The sequence below is a fragment of the Leptonychotes weddellii genome, chromosome 9, assembly GCF_054177405.1.
Source record: "Leptonychotes weddellii isolate Sample4059 chromosome 9, ASM5417740v2, whole genome shotgun sequence".
NCBI lineage: Eukaryota > Metazoa > Chordata > Mammalia > Carnivora > Phocidae > Leptonychotes > Leptonychotes weddellii.
Window position 1 is genome coordinate 43,584,238 of NC_138377.1, and position 18,158 is coordinate 43,602,395.

The 18,158-nt window shown below is 39.0% G+C and overlaps 1 protein-coding gene across 1 annotated transcript in view; it reads left to right on the forward strand.

Moving 5' to 3' along the window:
* Positions 1–18,158, forward strand: part of L2HGDH (L-2-hydroxyglutarate dehydrogenase) — a 44,232-nt gene that overhangs the window by 2,678 nt on the left and 23,396 nt on the right. The window contains exons 2-5 of the mRNA XM_081830545.1: positions 1,849–1,964; positions 2,671–2,822; positions 8,896–9,027; positions 16,673–16,835. Coding sequence (XP_081686671.1) covers positions 1,849–1,964; positions 2,671–2,822; positions 8,896–9,027; positions 16,673–16,835 — 563 coding nt within the window. The remainder of the gene's footprint in view (positions 1–1,848; positions 1,965–2,670; positions 2,823–8,895; positions 9,028–16,672; positions 16,836–18,158) is intronic.

Here is an 18,158-nt window from a genome sequence, read left to right on the forward strand (position 1 = left end):
ACTAGAACAAAGGAATTTGTGCCACCATCAAGGCCTATAGCAATTATCTGACTGGAGTGGAGTGTGTTATACGGTGGCAAAGATTTATGTTTATTTTTTTTTTTTACAGGATGCCTTTTATTTTTATTTTATTTATTTATTTATTTGACAGAGAGAGAGCACAAGTAGGCAGAGTGGTAGACAGAGGGAGAAGGAGAAGCAGGCTCCCCGCCGAGCAGGGAGCCCGACACGGGGCTCGATCCCAGCACCCTGGGATCACGACCTGAGCCGAAGGCAGACGCTTAACAGACTGAGCCACCCAGGCGCCCCGATTTATGTTTAGTTTTTTAAGAAACTGCTATACTCTTTCTCCAGGGTGGCTGTACTGTTTTACATTCCTACCAGGAGAGTGTGAGTGACCCAGTTCCCCCTCATTCTCACCAGCATTTGGTGTTACCATTTTTTAAAAATGTTAGCCATTCTAATAGGGGTGTAGAGATATCTCCTTGTAGTTTTAATCTGCATTTCCCTAATGACTAATGGTAGTGAACATCTTTTGATGTGCTTATTTGCCATCTATATATCTTTCCTCTTTGATGAAATGTTTTGTTCGTAGCTTTTGCCCATTTTCTAAATGGTTTATATGAGAGTTCTTTATTCTAGATAGGAGTCCTTTGTCAGATATGTGGTTTGCAAGTATTTTCTCCCAGTCTGTTAGTTGTCTTCTTATCCTCTTAACAAGGTCTTTTGTAGAACAAAATTTTTAATTTTGATGAAGTCCAATTTATCAAATTTTTTTTATATGGATTGTGCTTTTGGTGTCTTCTACTTCACTTAGCTCTAGATCCCAAAGGTTTTCTCCTTTGTTTTCTTCTAAAAGTTTTATGGTGAATATTTGATGATATAAAATGTTTATTGCAGATTTTTTAAAAATTAGAATACTGGGGGTGCCTGGCTGGCTCAGTTGGTAGAGCATGTGACTCTTAATCTCAGGGTCGTGAGTTCAAGATCCACTTTGAGCATGGAGCCAGTTAAAATTAAAAAACAAGAACAACAAAAAACTAAAAAAATAATTTAAAAAATTAGAATACTGGTATTGTGGGGATGTTTTAAAGAGGCCTTTTAGAAATAACTTATTAAAATATTTACAGGTAATGTCTAGGATTTGCATGAAAATAATTTAATTCAGGAAGAGATGAAATAGGTGGGGTGTAGAAAAAACAAGATTGGCCATGTTCCTATAAGACTAGATTTTTTCGCCATGAGGTAGGTGCTAAAAGTAGACTTTTCTTCTTCTCATTGCTGAATTAGATAGACTATACATGGCCTTCCTAATTTATTCTTTTAAAGATTTTATTGGAGAGACAGCCTGCGCGCACAAGCAGGGGGAGTAACAGAGGGGAAAGGAGAAAGAATGCTCAAGCAGGCTACCTACTGAGCACGGGGCTCAATCCCAGGACCCTGAGATCACGACCTGAGCCAAAACCAAAAGTCTGAGCCACCCAGGTGCCCCTGCCCTTGAATTTCAAACGAATAGATGGTAGAGAAGAGTGTGATGACTAACAGAGTAATCACAGATGCAGCCAGCGCCAACAGAGGGCTGTGGAGATTTAGAGATGGAGAGTAGTTTAGGCAACTAGTTACCCTGCCTGCAGGGTGTAGCTGTTTATACTACTGACCCGGCAGTGCCTCTAATTCTTAAAGGCTTTTTCTGTTAAGAAGCCAATAACATAAAGCCCAATAAATATTTGGTTTTCATGATTACAGATTAATAGTTTAACTGTTCATCAATGATGAAAATTATGCACACGGAGTTTTATGAGACCTACTGTAAACATGCATTACTTTAAAGGTGACTTTCTCTTAAAGTTCATTTGATGTAGTCATTATCGGTGGCGGAATTGTGGGCCTCGCCTCTGCCAGAGCACTCATCCTGCGACATCCAGCACTTTCCATTGGTGTTCTGGAAAAGGAGAAAGATTTAGGTATGTATAATATCAGTGTTGCTCTTTGGGCTTAACCTGAATACCTGCTCATTTCTTCAGTTCTGCATCTTTCATGTTGAATGTTGATGTTAGTACCCTGGTTAGGTTTCTCCATAAAGCAGAGCCTAGGACTAGAACTTGAGCAGAGGTGATTTATTTGAAAGGTTGTTTAGGAGGCAGGAGCGAGGGGGTGTGGAGAGTAAACCAGGAAGGAGGAAAAGCCACAGGAGGGTACTTTATCATGGTTGCTGTGGTGAGCTTGATTCCTCTGGGACCTCTGAGGAGCTACATCAACATTTCTAAGTATTGTGCTCGTTTATTCATCAGCTAGTGTTTCTACTGGCTGATGATTACCCCTGGGATATTGAGGCATAGTCTTCTCTCCCCTCACTCCTCCACTTGTTAGGAATGGGCATGCAGAATGCCCAGAGCTATAGTGGGCCCTTGAAGTGGTTTGCTGGTGGTGAGAGGTGGGTTTGTGCACCAGAGTTGTAACTGAAATCAAAGATGGGCTGGGGGGTTGTGGCATGGACACCAGGGATGGCTAGTAGAGGAAGTTACCAGTGCCCTGCCTGTAAGAACGAACTCAGACAGAATGTTCAATAATGTGGTCTCTAATGGCTTCAACTATGTCTGTTCCTCCACTTTTGTGGAGGTTTTGTATGCATTGTGTATTTTTTCTTACCCTCTTTCTCTTGTCCGGTAGCTGTTCACCAGACTGGACATAACAGTGGTGTCATACATAGTGGAATTTATTATAAACCTGAATCTCTGAAAGCTAAATTGTGTGTACAAGGTGCAGCCCTCATCTATGAGTATTGTAACCAAAAGGGAATTTCCTACAAACAATGTGGCAAGGTAAGGCATTTTGCTAGGGCCTTGACTTACTTGTAACTAGCATTTTCTTAGTGATGTTTGATGTTGAGTTAAAAAAAAAAACTGCTTTTCTTTCTTTATGTAATTTTCAAAATCTAATATTAGGAAATAACTAGAAAGTGGTACGACTCACTCCTTGTAATTTAAAAAATAACAGATTTATTGACATATAATTTATATACCATATAATTCATCCTTTTATTAAAGTGTTCAGTTCGATTTTTAGTATATTCATAAAATTGTGCAACTGTCACCACTGTCTAATTTTAGAACATATTCATCACCTAATAAAGAAACCCCCTGCCTATTAACAGTTATTCCCAATACCTCTCACTTCCTATTTCTACCTCTCCCCAGCTCTGACAACTCCTAATATACTTTCTCTCTCTCTGTGGATTTGCCTATTCCGGGCATTTCCTGTAAATAGAATCCTATAATATGTTGTCTTTTGTGACTGGCTTCTTAGCATAATGTTCTCAAGGTTCATTCATCTTGTGGCATGAATCAGTACTTTATTCCTTTTTATAGTCCAGTGTGTAGGAATACCACATTTTGTTTACCTCTTTATCAGTTGACAGACATCTGGGTTATTTCCACATTTGACTATTATGCATCATGCAGCTATGGATGTTTATGTGCAAGTTTTTGTGTAGGCTTATGTTTTCATTTCTCTCAGATAGATACCTAGGAGTGAAATTCCTGGGTCATTTGTTAACTCCAGTTTTAACATTTTGAGGAACTGCCAAACTGTTTTTCAAAGTTCTGCACTATTTTAAATTGGTATCAGCAACTAATGAGGATTCCAGTATCTCTACATCCTTGTCAACACTGTTATTGTCTGTCTCTTATTTTAGCCATCCTAGTGGATGTGAAGTGGTAGGTCAATGTGGTTTTGATTTGCATTTCCCTAGTAATTAACGGTGTTGAGCATCTTTTCATAGCTTATTGACTACTCATTTGTCTTTGGAAAAATGTCTATTCAATTCTTTTGCCCATTTAAAAATTGGATTACTTGTCGGGCGCCTGGGTGGCTCAGTTGGTTAAGCGACTGCCTTCGGCTCAGGTCATGATCCTGGAGTCCCTGGATCGAGTCCCACATCGGGCTCCCTGCTCAGCAGGGAGTCTGCTTCTCCCTCTGACCCTCCCCCCTCTCATGTGCTCTCTCTCTCATTCTCTCTCTCTCAAATAAATAAATAAAATCTTTAAAAAAAAAATTGGATTACTTGTCTCTATTCTTGAGTTGTATGTGTTCTTTATATATTCTGGGTATAGCCCCTTATCAGCTATATGATATTTACTAAAACACTACTAAAATATTAAAATATTTTTATGTATAAAATAAAATAGTAATAATAGTAATACTAATATTTTAAATAATGCTAAATATTTTCTCCTATAAATTTTCTTTTTTACTTTCTTGATGATATATTTTGAAGCACAGAAGCTTTTAATTTTGATGAAGTCCAGTTATCTTTTTTTCTTTTGTTGCTTATAGTTTTAGTGTCGTATCTCAGAAATCATTGCCTAGCCTGAAAAATTACTCATACATTTTTTTCTTCTAAGAGTTTTATTATAACCTTAGCTCTGACATTTAGATCTATGATTACAGCCTCCCCCCTCCCCCCAATGAGTTGCTTTAATTCCAGTGGTACAGAATTGGGGTAAATCAAAGATTGATTAGTAGACTTTGACAGGATTCTAGGCTGGGTTTGCTCTGACTCAGAGCTAAGGTAGAAATGGCTGAGTGAGAAGAACTAAGGAGAAGATGAGCCACTGTACAATACATTTTTTTTTTTTTTTACAAAAATGTATTCCTAAATGTACAACAGCGTCCAAGAGGACACTTTATTCTAGCTGTAGGTGGCAACAGATATGACAGGTAATCTAGATATGTAAACAGGAATTTAGGAATTAAGGATCACTATTGCCACCAAGGCACAAGGAGCAGCTTATTTTTTGCCAGATTTCTTAATTCCAACTATGGCCGGAAGATCCTTTCCTATAGCTTTCACTTTTAGCCCCTTGAGTGTCTTCTCTGTTTATTTCTGCTTAAATGCCTTATCTTCCTAGTTCATTTCCTTGGCCTGCTTCTTTGGCTATTTCAGGGGCTTTCTACCTTCACTGGTCTACTGGTCTACTGTTTTTTCCCTAGACCCTGCCACCGGAAGCAGAGCCCCCCCAACCCCACCCCCTGCGCCTATACTTCCAGTATATGATCAGTTTTAAATTGATTTTGGTATATAGTGTGAGGAAGGGGCTCAACTTCATTCTTTGGCATGTGGCTATGCAGTTGTCTCAACACCATTTATTGAAAAAACTGTTCTTTCTATATTGTTTTGGCACCTTTATCAAAAATTAGTTGAGGGTGTCTGGGTGGTGCAGTTGGTTAGGTGTCCGACTCTTGGTTTCAGTTCAGGAGGTGATCTCAGGTTGAGATCTCAGGCTCTGTGCTCAGTGAGGAGTCTAGTTGAGCCTCCCTTTCCCTCTGCTCCTCCCTGCATGCTCTCTCTCTCTCAAATAAATAAATAAATCTTTTAAAAAAAGTTATTTGAGCATAAATGTAAGAGGGTATGTTTAGGATTCTTGATTCCATTCCATTGATGTATGTCTATCCTCATGCCAATACCAAAGTATCTTGATTACTATGGCTGTTTATTGTATTTTGAAATCAGGAAGTGTGAGTCCTCCAACTTTGTCCTTTTTTCAGGATTATTTTGGCTATTCTGGGTCCCTTGCATTTCCATATGAATTTTAGGGTTGGTTAGTCAGTTTCTCAAAAAAAAAAAAACAAACAAAAAAACAGGTGGAAGTTTGATAGAGATTATGTTGAATCTATAGATCAATTTGGGGAGTATTGCCATCTTAAAAATATTAAATCTTGCAAACCATGAACATGGGAGTGTCTTCCCATTTTTTTAGATCTTCTTTCATTTCTTTCGACAGTGTTTTATATTTTTCAGTGTACAGGTCTTGCAATTTTTTGTTAAACTTATTCCTTGGTATTTTATTCTTTTTGATGCTTTTGTGAGGGGAATTTTTTCTTAATTTCATTTTGGATTATTCATTGCTAATGTATAAAATATGATTGATTTTTTATATATTCTTTTCTCTTGCACCTGTGCTAAATTCATTATAATAGTTTTGTGTGTGTGTGTGTGGATTCCTTAGGATTTTCTATATGCAGGATCATGTCATCTGCAAGCAAATAGTTGTACTGCTTTTTCAATTTGGATGTCTTTTAAAGATTTTATTTGTTTATTTGACAGAGAGAGACACAGCGAGAGAGGGAACACAAGCTGGGGGAGTGGGAGAGGGAGAAGCAGGCTTCCTGTTGAGCAGGGAGCCCGATTCGGGGCTCAAACCCAGGACCCTGAGATCATGACCTGAGCCGAAGGCAGATGCTTAACGACTGAGCCACTCAGGCGCCCCTTGGATGCCTTTTATATATTTTTTTCTTGCGTAATTTCCCCAGGTAGAATCACAAATACAGTGTTTTTGGTTTTGTTTTTTTTAAAGATTTTATTTATTTATTTGACAGACAGTGAGAGAGGAAACACAAGCAGGGGGATTGGGAGAGGGAGAAGCAGGCTTCCTGCTGAGCAGGAGCCTGATGCAGGGCTCGACGAGGGGCTCGATCCCAGGACCATGGGATCATGACCTGAGCCAAAGGCAGACGCTTAACGACTGAGCCACCCAGGCGCCCCACAAATACAGTGTTGAATAGAAGTAGTGAAAATGGACATCCTTGTATTGTTGCTTATCTTAGGGAGAAAGCATTCAATTTTTCACTATTAAGTATGATGCTAGCTGTAGGTTTTTTATAGATGCCCTTTGTCAGATTGAGGAAGTTCCTTTCTATTGCTAGTTTGTTAAGGTTTTTTTTATTCCAAGATTTTTATTTTTTTATTTTTTAAAATTAATTAATTAATTTTTTGATGTAGTGTTCTGTGATTCATTGTTTACGTATAACACTCAGTGCTCCATGCAGTACGTGCCCTCTTTAATACCCATCACCAGGCTAACCCATCCCCCCACCCCCCTCCCCTCTAGAACCCTCAGTTTGTTTCTGAGTCCATAGTCTCACATGGTACGTCTCCCCCTCTGATTTCCCCCCCTTTGTTTCTCCCTTCCTACTATCTTCTTTTTTTTTTTTAACATATAATGTATGATTTGTTTCAGAGGTACAGGTCTGTTATTCTTCAGTCTTACACAATTCACAGTGCTCACCATAGCACATACCCTCCCCAGTGTCTATCACCCAGCCACCCCATCCAAGATTTTTATTTTTAAGTAATCTCTACACCCAGTATGGGGCTTGAACCCACAACCCCATGATCAAGAGTCACATGTTCTACCAACTGAGCCATCCAGGCGCTCCCAAGTTTGTTACATGTTTTTTTATCACAAAAGGGTATTGGGTTTTCTCAAATGCCTTTTCTGCTTCTACTGAGGCAATCATGTTTTTATATTCTATTAATATGGTGTATTATAATCATTGACCTTTGGATGTTAAATTGATCTTGAATTCCTACAATAAATCCCACTTGGTCGCATTTTTTTTTATATGTTCCTGTACTTAGTTTACTAGTATTGTGTTCAGGATTTTTGCATCAATATTCATATGGGATATTGGTCTGCAGTTTTATTTTCTTTTGTATCTGTGTTTGGTTTGGATATCATCAGGCTAATACTGGCCTCATAGATTTAGGTAAGAAGTATTCCCTCTTCTTCTGTTCTTTGAAAGAGTTTATGCAGAGTTGTAGCTAATTTTTCTTTAAACATATGGCAGCATTCATGTGTAAAGAAAGCTCTTGAGCCTGAGCTTTTCTTTGTGGGAAGTTTTAAAGTTACTCATCCAATCTCTTTACTTGTTATAGGCCTATTCAGATTTTCTTTTTCTTCTTGAGTCAGTTTCAGAAGTTTGTGTTTTTCTATGAGCTTTTCCATTTCATATAGATTATCTAATTTGTTGCTATGCAGTTATTCATAATATTTCCTTGTAAGTCTTCTCCATGTAGTTTTTAAGAATAAAAGTTTCTTGTTGCCATTAAAGACGCTATGAAGACTTTTTAAAATAATGTGGAATAACGGTCCCAACATAGTGTTAAGTGAAAAAAGCAGGATATAAAATTGCATTTACACTTTTTACATTGAATTATAAGGGTTCTTTTATATATTCTGGATATTAGACATTATCAGCTATATGATTTGTGAATATTTTCACCCATTCCTTGGGTTGTCTTTTCACTTTCTAGATAGTGTTCCTTGATTCCACTTCTATTTTTAAGGTTAATTATTTGCAGATTTAAATAACCTTTACACCTTGATTAAAAGTATTATCTCATGAAATTCTGGTGACTTCTTGCTATGAAATAGCAATTTGTGAATTCTAATGTACCTGTGAATATGCATCTGTGCTTTTCTTTGTCAGTAGCTGTTAAGAAACTACCTCAGACAGTTTGCCCAGAAATAAATAGAAAAAGAATACTGAGTAAAGTTGATTAATTTACTGTTTTTTTTCCCTGTGCAATAAAATGCATTAGTAGATAGTTTATAATATACTTTATTCCAGGAAATAAAATGGATAGTTTTCTGTTAGTGATATCCCATTATACTGAATACCACTGTCTTTTTGATATATTGTTTTTTTTATATACTCTTATAGAAATAAAAAGGCTGTTCTGTTTGTTTGTTTTTTGTTTTTTATTCTTTTAATTGTAAGGACTGTGCCATCTGTGCTACTCTCCCCTTTGGAATTGACAGAGTAATGATAACAGTTGCTGTGGCCAAGATTCATGGAGCAACTATGATGGCAGAAGTGGAAATTGAGGCTACCTCTTACTTTGGGGGGAAATTTGTTTTAATGCAGTTTTCTTAAGACAACTTTTTTCAATGGAGGAGGAAATTGAGGTCATGAAGAAAGGGAGAAGTAGACAAAAATCAAACAAATTTGAATCATGTGATAATTTGTTATTTTTTATTGACTTTATCTTTTATAGCTGATCATATGTTTAACTCTCCATATTCTTTATCTTGTTTTTGTTTTTGTTTTAAGCTTATAGTAGCTGTTGAACAAGAAGAAATTCCCAGACTTCAAGCCCTATATGAGAGAGGCCTGCAGAACGGTGTCCAGGGCCTGAGGCTAATCCAACAGGAGGATATAAAGAAGAAGGAGCCATATTGTAGGGTAAATGATTCACTAACCCCACATACATGCTCACAAGGACATTTTCATTTAGGGCTCAGCCCTGTGACATGGAGGCTGAGGGTGAACTTACAGAAAGCAAGAATCACTCTTCTGGGACAGTGAGGTGACAGCCACAAGAGGGCATTGCCACAAACTCTGAACACCTGATTTCTTCTTTCCCTGTGAGAAAATACCAAATCTGAAGAACATAAGCAAAGACAAGAGGAGGTCTGAGACCATATGGCACGTTGGGAAAACATTGAGTGGTGAGGTGTGGTTGATTCCCAGGGTGTGTAGGGAGAGATAACAGATGAGACTGGAAAGGCAGGATTAGGCTTGTGTAAAGGACTTAATATCCCTGCTAATAACTTTGAAGTTAGTAGGCATGAGGAGCCACTGAAAATTTTTGAGGAGGGTGGCTATGTTATCCATGAGTGTAAAGGGTAGGTTGTAGAATATCTTGCTTAGAACATGCTGTGGGGAGAACAGATCTTTTATTTATGAAAGAGACATGAATAATAATTTAATACTTACTCTGCATATTGACTTTCTTTGATAGTCTTTCAGAGGCTATCAGTCCTACCCCCAGTTCCACTAACTAGTCCAATGAGTGGCTATATCTCCTGTTTCTCACCACCATTATTTTTTAGGGGAAGAGGCAGAGGTATGTGCTAACATACCAGTTTCAGAAATTCAGTATAAGCAAAATATCATGTAGAGTCACCACAATATAATGGCTTAATGACTGTCTAAACTTCTTTCTTTCTTTCTTTTTTTTTTTTTTAGAGAGGTAGGGGAGAAGGGGGAGGGAGAGAGAGAATCTTAAGCAGGTTCCACGCCCAGTGTGGAGCCCGATGTGGGGCTTCATCTCACGACCCTGAGATCATGACCTGAGCTGAAACCAAGAATTGGACACTTAACTGACTGAGCCACCCAGGTGCCCCCCCCCATTTTATTGACAATATGCAATAGCTGGACTCCAGGTACCTATCCTAGAGAATGTGACTTTGAACTCACTGCCAGGCAATGCTTATCAAAACCTTGGTTTAATGGAAATAAAAATACTATTTATGAATGATATTCTGGAGGATATGTAGACCATTTATTCATATACATCTATACCACCCAAGTGGCACACCTGCATTGCAGTGTTTTCTCTCCCCATCCTACTCTTTGACCCCAAATTACTCCCTTTGAATTATTCTTTGGTTTTATGGCATCAGCCTATGGAGAAGGTCATTTTGACACTGGATGAGGATGAGGTTAGGATGAGGTTGAAAAGATAGGTTGTTCACTGTGCTATACAACATCTGTCTTTGAGAACCTTCAGGAGAAATTTTTCTCAGACCTCAGTTCTCAGAATAATTATGTTCTTTCTGAGCACAATTGACTTGTTTTTATCTTATGAACACAGAATCATTTAATTGTTGTGTTGTTGTGTTTACCGTGGCTGCAAGGAAGCTCAGAGACACACTTGTGCCCCATTCCTACCAGATATCCAGGGTCTTAAGCATATATTTTTATTTTTATGTATTAATTTCCCCCTTCATTTCATTGTATCTTTCCACTCTCATCTTCTATCTGCCTTGATTTTTTGGACTTTTTTTAATTGAATGTAACATACAACAAGAATCATAAATGTATAGCTTGATGAATTTTCATAAAGTGTGACCAATACCTGGATCAACAGCAGAATGTTACCAGCCTCCCAATATTTCTCCTCAAGCCCCTTCCTATCACTACCTTTCCCTTAAGGATAATCATTACCCTGACTTCTTACATCATATGTTTTTGAATTGTATTTAAGTGGAATCATATAGTAGGTGCTCATTTTGTGTCTGAACTTATTTTATTCGGTATTATTTATGAAATTCATCCACATGTTGCATATAGTTGTAGTTTCATTGCCGTATAACTGTATGAAGGTAGAGGTCAAGGTACATTTTTTTTTCCAATCTGGATGCCCAATTGACTCAGCACCATTTATCAAAAAGACCATTATTTCCCCACTGCACTGCACTGTTACCTTTGTGATACCAGGTGACCGTATGTATGGATTCTATGTCTGGACTCTATTCTGTTCCGTTGTCTCTTCTTTTACCACTACCATAATGTCTTAATTATCATAGCTTTTTAGTAGGTTTAAATATCTGGTCGGGAAATTCCTTTAACTTTGTTCTTCTTCAACATTATCTTGGCTGTTCTTAGGGATCTTTGTATTTCTGTATATATTTTAGAATTATTTTGCTAAACCCCACAAGGTAACCTTTTGTGATTTTGATTGAGTTTGCATTAAATTTATAGGTCCATTAGAGACAATTTGTATCTTCACAATATTGCATCTTCCAATCCATGAACACAGTAGATCCATCCATTTATCTGTATCTTCTTTAATTCATTGCAAAAATGTGTTAGAATTTTTAGTGTAGAGGTCTTTCATATCTCTTAGATTCATTTCTAGGTATTTGACGGTTTTTGATACTCTCATAAATAGTATTGTTACTTAAAGTTCATTTTCTCCTTGTATGTTGCAAATATATGGAAATATAATTGATTTTTAACCTTTCATCCATCTTGGATGTTAAATTCACATATTGATTCTAATAGTTTGTCTATAATTTTGGGGGGATTTTCTATGTAGTTGTGTTGTCTGCAAATAATAACTTTTATTTTTTCTTTTCCAATTAATATACTTAGCTGGCTCAACGTTTAGTGCTGGTATATATTGTGTTGTGTTCCTTGTTTGTTTTTAGAAGCTGCTTCAAATCCTTTCTGCCAAAAAGACAAAGTAGAAATAGATTTTTCCCCCCTGAAGTTATCTCTAGTTATACAGTAAAGTTGGGTCAAAATATATGATTTTCTTTTTCTTTTTCTCTTTTTTTTTAAGATTTTTATTTATTTAAGAGCACAGACGGGCAGAGGGCCAGAGGGTGAGGGAGAGGGTGAGAGGCAGACTTCCTGCTAAGCATAGAGCCTGATGCAGGGCTCGACATGGGGATCGATTCGGGGATTGATCCAAGGAACCTGAGATCATGACCGGAACCAAAGTCAGATGCTTAACCGACTGAACCACCCAGGCACCCCAAAATATGTTTTCTTTTTCTTTTTTTAAGATTTTATTTATTTGAGAGACAGAGACAGATAGTGACAGAGATAGCTAGAGAGAGCATAAGTGGGGAGGAGAGGGAGAAGCAGGCTCCCGCTGAGCAGGGAGCCTGATGTAGGGGCTCGATCCCAGGACCCTGGGATTATAACCTGAGCTGAAGGCAGACGCTTAACCGACTGAGCCACCCAGGTGCCCCTAGGTTTTCCTAATTAATATAAAGTTACTAAGAGGCTGATAATACCTAAGATTCCAAATAATGTTGAATGAGTTCTTCCTCCAGAGGTCATAGCATCTTCAGCTCCAGCATATCCCACCTTTCCTTTCCTTGGGTCTCAAAATAATCAAAGTGTTTTGCTTGTGGGATACCTAGACCTTCTATTCCCTATTCCTTTCTCCAGGTATTTCTTGTCTCTCTGAGATGGTGAATGAATGACTGATTTTTTTCTTTAAAACAAGACACATTCATTGAATATCTTATTTTGGCTGTCTGTTTCTTTCAGGCTTTGGCCAAATGCTACATGGTCAAAGCCAGGGTTGGCAGTATGGTCTCTGGGCCAAATCCAGCCTGCCACCTGTTTTTTATGGCCTGTGAACTAAGAATAGTTTTTATATTTTTAAATGGTTGAAGAAAATTAAAAGAATCATATTTTGTGACACATGAAAATTATATGAAATTGAAATTTCAGTGTCCAAAAATATTTGTAGGAATACATGTATTTTTTGTATTGTCTATGGCTGCTTTTGTACCAAACAGCCAAACTGAGTAGTTGCAGCAGAGATCATAGGTCCCATGTAAAGAAAAATATTTAGTGGCTGGCTCTTTACAGAAAAGATTGCCAACCCCTGGTCTAAATAGTAGGGAGCCACTGAAGGATTTGAGCAGAAGAATGGCATGTAAATGTGCCAATTTAGGAGAGTTAATCAAGTTTCTGGTACACAGGATGGAATTGAACCAGACATGGGAAAGAGGGGAGCCTTGAATTAGAGGCCAGAGCCAGCTGGAACAACAACCATGGTCTGTGGTGGAACTTTGTGAGGGGATTTAGAGAGAGGAAGAAATGGGAAGAGGAGCCCATGCTTTATATCATGCTTGACTGTTAAAAAACAAACAAAGCAGCTTTTCACACAGCATAAGGTTGAGTCTGGATAGTGTTCTGTGTACCTCACCATGTGATCTTCACAGGTCTCAGAATGAGTAGATGAGCTATGTGCACACAGATAGTCAAATTATATGTCTACCTGTATTTTTTGTGTCTTATAAATGAGGAAAGCGATTCAGTTACTTTCCCAAGGTCACACAGCTCCTAAGAGTCCCTGCCCCCAGATCTGATTCAGAACTGGTATTTTTTCTGTTCAGTTCAGTCAACATTTTCTTCTTTACTATGTGCCAAACACTGTGTTAGGTACTACAGATATGAAGATGAGTAAGATATGGTGATCAGCCTAAAGAAAGGTATAGTGTAGCAGAAGATGTAACTCTAATACAGTGAAAAGTATTTTGATAGAGTTGATAAACTGTCTTGTATCTATCTTTGATAGAGCTGATACATTGTATCAATGTAAGGGAAAGCTTTTAGCTTAGTCTCGGTGTTTAGGAAAGCCTTCTTGAGGTGAACCTTCACTTGAAAGATGAGTAAGGAGTGTAACTTATAAAGGAAATACAATCTGCTTTTCTCTGAGGCCTTTGCAGAGCTGACCTACTTTATATAATGCCACATTAGCATTATCTGACACTTTATGTAATGCCACATTATAATTATCTATGCCTAGATGTATTTAGTGGTAGCAATGTGTAGTGGAAAATGTTTGGTTATTTCATAAAGGTCTCTGAGTGAACCCTTCCTGGTCTTTCAACCCTACTGCTATTACCAGGAGTAGGGGCAAAATTTCTATAGTATGGGTTCGTTTCTGTTTTCTCAAGCCTCTCCAGAAAGAAAAAGTTTATCAGGGCAGCTCTAAAGGGCTTTTTGGACCAGATGTCTTTTTTTTTTTTTTTTTAAAGATTTTATTTATTCATTTGAGACACAGAGATACAGAGAGAGAGCATGAGCAGGGGAGAGGCAGAGGGAGAGGGAGAAGCAGGCTCCCCGCTGAGCCAGGAGCCCGATGTGGGGCTCAATCCCAGGACCCTGGGATCATGACCTGAGCTGAAGGCAGATGCCCAACCATCTGAGCCACCCAGGCGCCCCTTGGACCAGATGTCTTTAAGGAGCAGATTAAATAGCCCCAAGGGAAGCATCTTGGAAATTTTCATAAACTTTGTCTTTGGAGGATAGCTCTCGACAGTTCTCTCTCTGGGCAGATCCTGACTGTGCATTCTGACTTTAGCTTTCATTAACTTTTTGCCTTTTCTTTAACACTGTTGGTCAACCACACGTTCATCGGTTCCTCTCTCCTCCTGACTGACTTCCAACTCCCAGCCTCTTGTGTCCTGCTTGCCTAGTTCTTTTCCAGCCACCTGACCTGCAGTAGCCTCAGATTTCAAGCTCTGACCTGCTCACCTGTTCAGTGCATGCCCAGCCTCCTGGCTAACAGCCCGCCTGTCTACCAGCCCCATCCTGGGCCCCGGGCGTTGAATTGCTTAGCCACAGTGACTCACTCCACCTTCCCCCAAGCTATACGTATAGTGGGGCACACCAGCATCTCATGAGGAGGAACAAAACCAAGACTAGAAGGAGAAAGAAAGAAGGGAGACCTTTAAGGGAAGGCCTAGAGCGGAGAGAGATCTAGTGTGTTTAAAGACAGCCCGCAGAAGTTCATTCATTCAGGAGAAGTTTGAGTGCCTTCTGTGTGTCAGGCATTGTGCTGGGTAATAGGAAAAATAAGATGAATAAGGAAGATACTGGGATTCCAAAAAACTATTGATACGAAGCACTTTTATAGCCTGTTTTTATCCCTCTTTTATTTGCCATGTAGTTTTATGTGAGGTGAGAAGTTTTTGTGACTAAGCTCTTGGTATTATCCTGTTAGTTTCCAAGGTTATTGTACCCCAAATACTATTTATAGTTTGAAGTTGAATTATGACCACTGACTTGTGAATTTGGAGGTGGTCAGGCAATACAAGATCGAATGTAAAAATCTTAAATGTGTATCTACTACATCAAGACAGAAGGAATGATTTCTGTGTTTGGCAAATGATCTCATATTCTGGAAACAAGAATCAAGTTTATCAAATGTTGCTTTCAATTTGTGACAAGAGACTATTGCGTGTTTTGTGAGCCTTTACCCCTAGTGTGATCTGGCCATTTGGAATTAGTGATCAGGGATGGGTGGCAAAGTCAAAAGCTTTTAGAAGTTAAGCAGGTAAATGTATTGGAGTAGGGGTGGGGCTGACTACAAGAATGAGATATTTAAAATAATACTATCAGATATTATTGTAAAACTGCAACAATACCAGTTCCATGCTGGTCAGACGAGAGGATGGCAGCATTTACCAGTTACACACAGCTTCTGGGCATTAGTTGTCCTGGGGACCCAGGCTACCACCCTCTTAGGGAAAACTGATTAGGAGAACTGATATACTCATATACATAGTAAGGGAACAGAAAATGATGCTGTTTCCAAGGATTCACCAAAATCTAGGCAATACTTGGCGTGTGATATTCTATTCTTAAGAATTAGAAAAGCCAATGCACATTCAACATTTATTCCAAAAAATTAAATAAGTATGATTATAGATCATTCATCTGTGGAGTTTGAGCATGTCTTGAGTGGCAAAACAAAAACAAAAAAACCCACAAAACAACAACAGCAACACAACAACAACAAAAAACTCAGGCTATTAATTTCTGTGTTACCTGAAGAGAAAGTTGGAGTTAACCACATAAAATCTCCATTCAATATTTGTAGTCCTGAAGCAAATCAAATCAACACTCTGCAAACATTGTAAATAGCTACAACAACTCTGAGTCCTCACTGAGTGTGCATGACATATGACACACTACTGGGAAAATCTCAGTGGAGTTTATTTAAAACAATCATTTGGAGCACATGGGTGGTTCAGTCATTAAGTGTCTGCCTTCGGCTCAGGTCATGATCCCAGGGTCCTGGGATCAAGCCCCGCCTTGGGCTCCCTGCTCAGTGGGAAGCCTGCTTCTCCCTCTCCCACTCCCCCTGCTTCTGTTCCTTCTCTCGCTGTGTCTCTTTCTGTCAAATAAATAAATAAAATCTTAAAAAAAAATAAAAACAATCATTTGGTGATACAGAATTTGACTCAGAATCAGGTATGGTGAGGGATGAATAAAACTGAAAAACTCATTGTAGCAGCCAGAAGAACCCAGCAAAATTAACTCCCCTACAGAGGAGAATTATTTCCTGAGTACAAGAGATTTTCTTATTTAGCTAGTATTATTTCTTTTATTTGTTAGACATATTATTCAACATCAGATTTAGGCACTGAATTTTTGCCAGGAAATGATAATGTATGAAATCATCAAAATTAACAGTAAAAAAATTCAGCCCCAAATAAAATTTATTGAACAGCCTATCCTCGATTATTTTTAGTTGTATGATCTTGACTATTTCATAATCCTATCCCAGGGTCTAATGGCTATTGATTGCCCATACACTGGCATTGTGGACTATCGGCAGGTGGCTTTGTCATTTGCCCGGGATTTCCAAGAAGCAGGTGGCTTTGTCTTGACCAATTTTGAAGTAAAAGATCTTGAAATGGCTAAAGAAAGTCCGTCAGGAAGTAAAGATGGTAAGCCATCCTTGTCTTTTCTTTTGAATGCTTGTATTGACTTCTTTTTTTGTTTTTTGTTTTAGATTTTATTTATTTATTTGACAGAGAGAGAGAGAGAGCACAAGCAGAGGGTGCTGGAGGCAGAGGGAGGGGGAGAAGCAGGCTCCCCGTGGAGCAAGGAACCCAATGCAGGGCTCGATCCCAGGGCCCTGGGATCTGACCTGAGCCCAAAGCAGACACTCAACTGACTGAGCCACCTAGGCAGCCCACTGTATTGACTTCTAAACCAATTATTTTTGGGTGGGGTGGTACTGGCAGGAGGGCCACCAGGAGCTAGGCTAAAGTAGGGTGCAGAGCTGGATGCAGGTGCAAAAGGGATGAATGTGAGATTGGATGTGGGAGAACTGGGGCTTCTGGTGGGTCTTGAGCTGATAGAACTTGGCACTGATTGGACATTACTGACTGGTGCTAAAACCTGACCTGCCAAGACTGTTAATGAAACACTAGCCTCCAGACACTTACTTATTTTGTAGATATATAGTCAGAATCCCTTGGGAATGCTTATTAAAAATGCAGATTTCACGGGCGCCTGGGTGGCTCAGTTGGTTAAGCGACTGCCTTCGGCTCAGGTCATGATCCTGGAGTCCCGGGATCGAGTCCCGCATTGGGCTCCCTGCTCAGCGGGGAGTCTGCTTCTCCCTCTGACCTTCCTCCTTCTCATGCTCTCTGTCTCTCATTCTCTCTCTCTCAAATAAATAAATAAAATCTTAAAAAAAAAAATGCAGATTTCAGGGGCGCCTGGGTGGCTCAGTCGTTAAGCATCTGCCTTCGGCTCAGGTCATGATCCCAGGGTCCTGGGATCGAGTCCCACATCGGGCTCCCTGCTCGGCAAGAAGCCTGCTTCTCCCTCTCCCACTCCCCTTGCTTGTGTTCCCTCTCTCGCTGTGTCTCTCTCTGTCAAATAAATAAATAAAATCTTTAAAAAAAAAAAATGCAGATTTCAGGGCGCCTGGCTGGCTTAGAAGAGCATGCGACTCTTGATCTTGGGGTTGTGGGTTTGAGCCCCATGTGGGGTGTAGAGATTACTTAAAAATAAAATCTTTAAAAAAAATGCAGATTTTAGCATCACCCAGTCTTAATGAATCAGACTGTCAGGAGACAGGGTATGACTCAGCCATTTTGAACTCTCCCTGCGCCCCACCATTGTAGACTACTTAGAGTTTGTTTTGTTTTGCTTCGTTTTGTGGATAATTTTTTTTTTTAAATCAAATGAATTGGTTTGTAACCTTGAATTTTTTTGGCATTTTTGCTATTGGGAAATTTGAAGGAGAAAAAGTATAG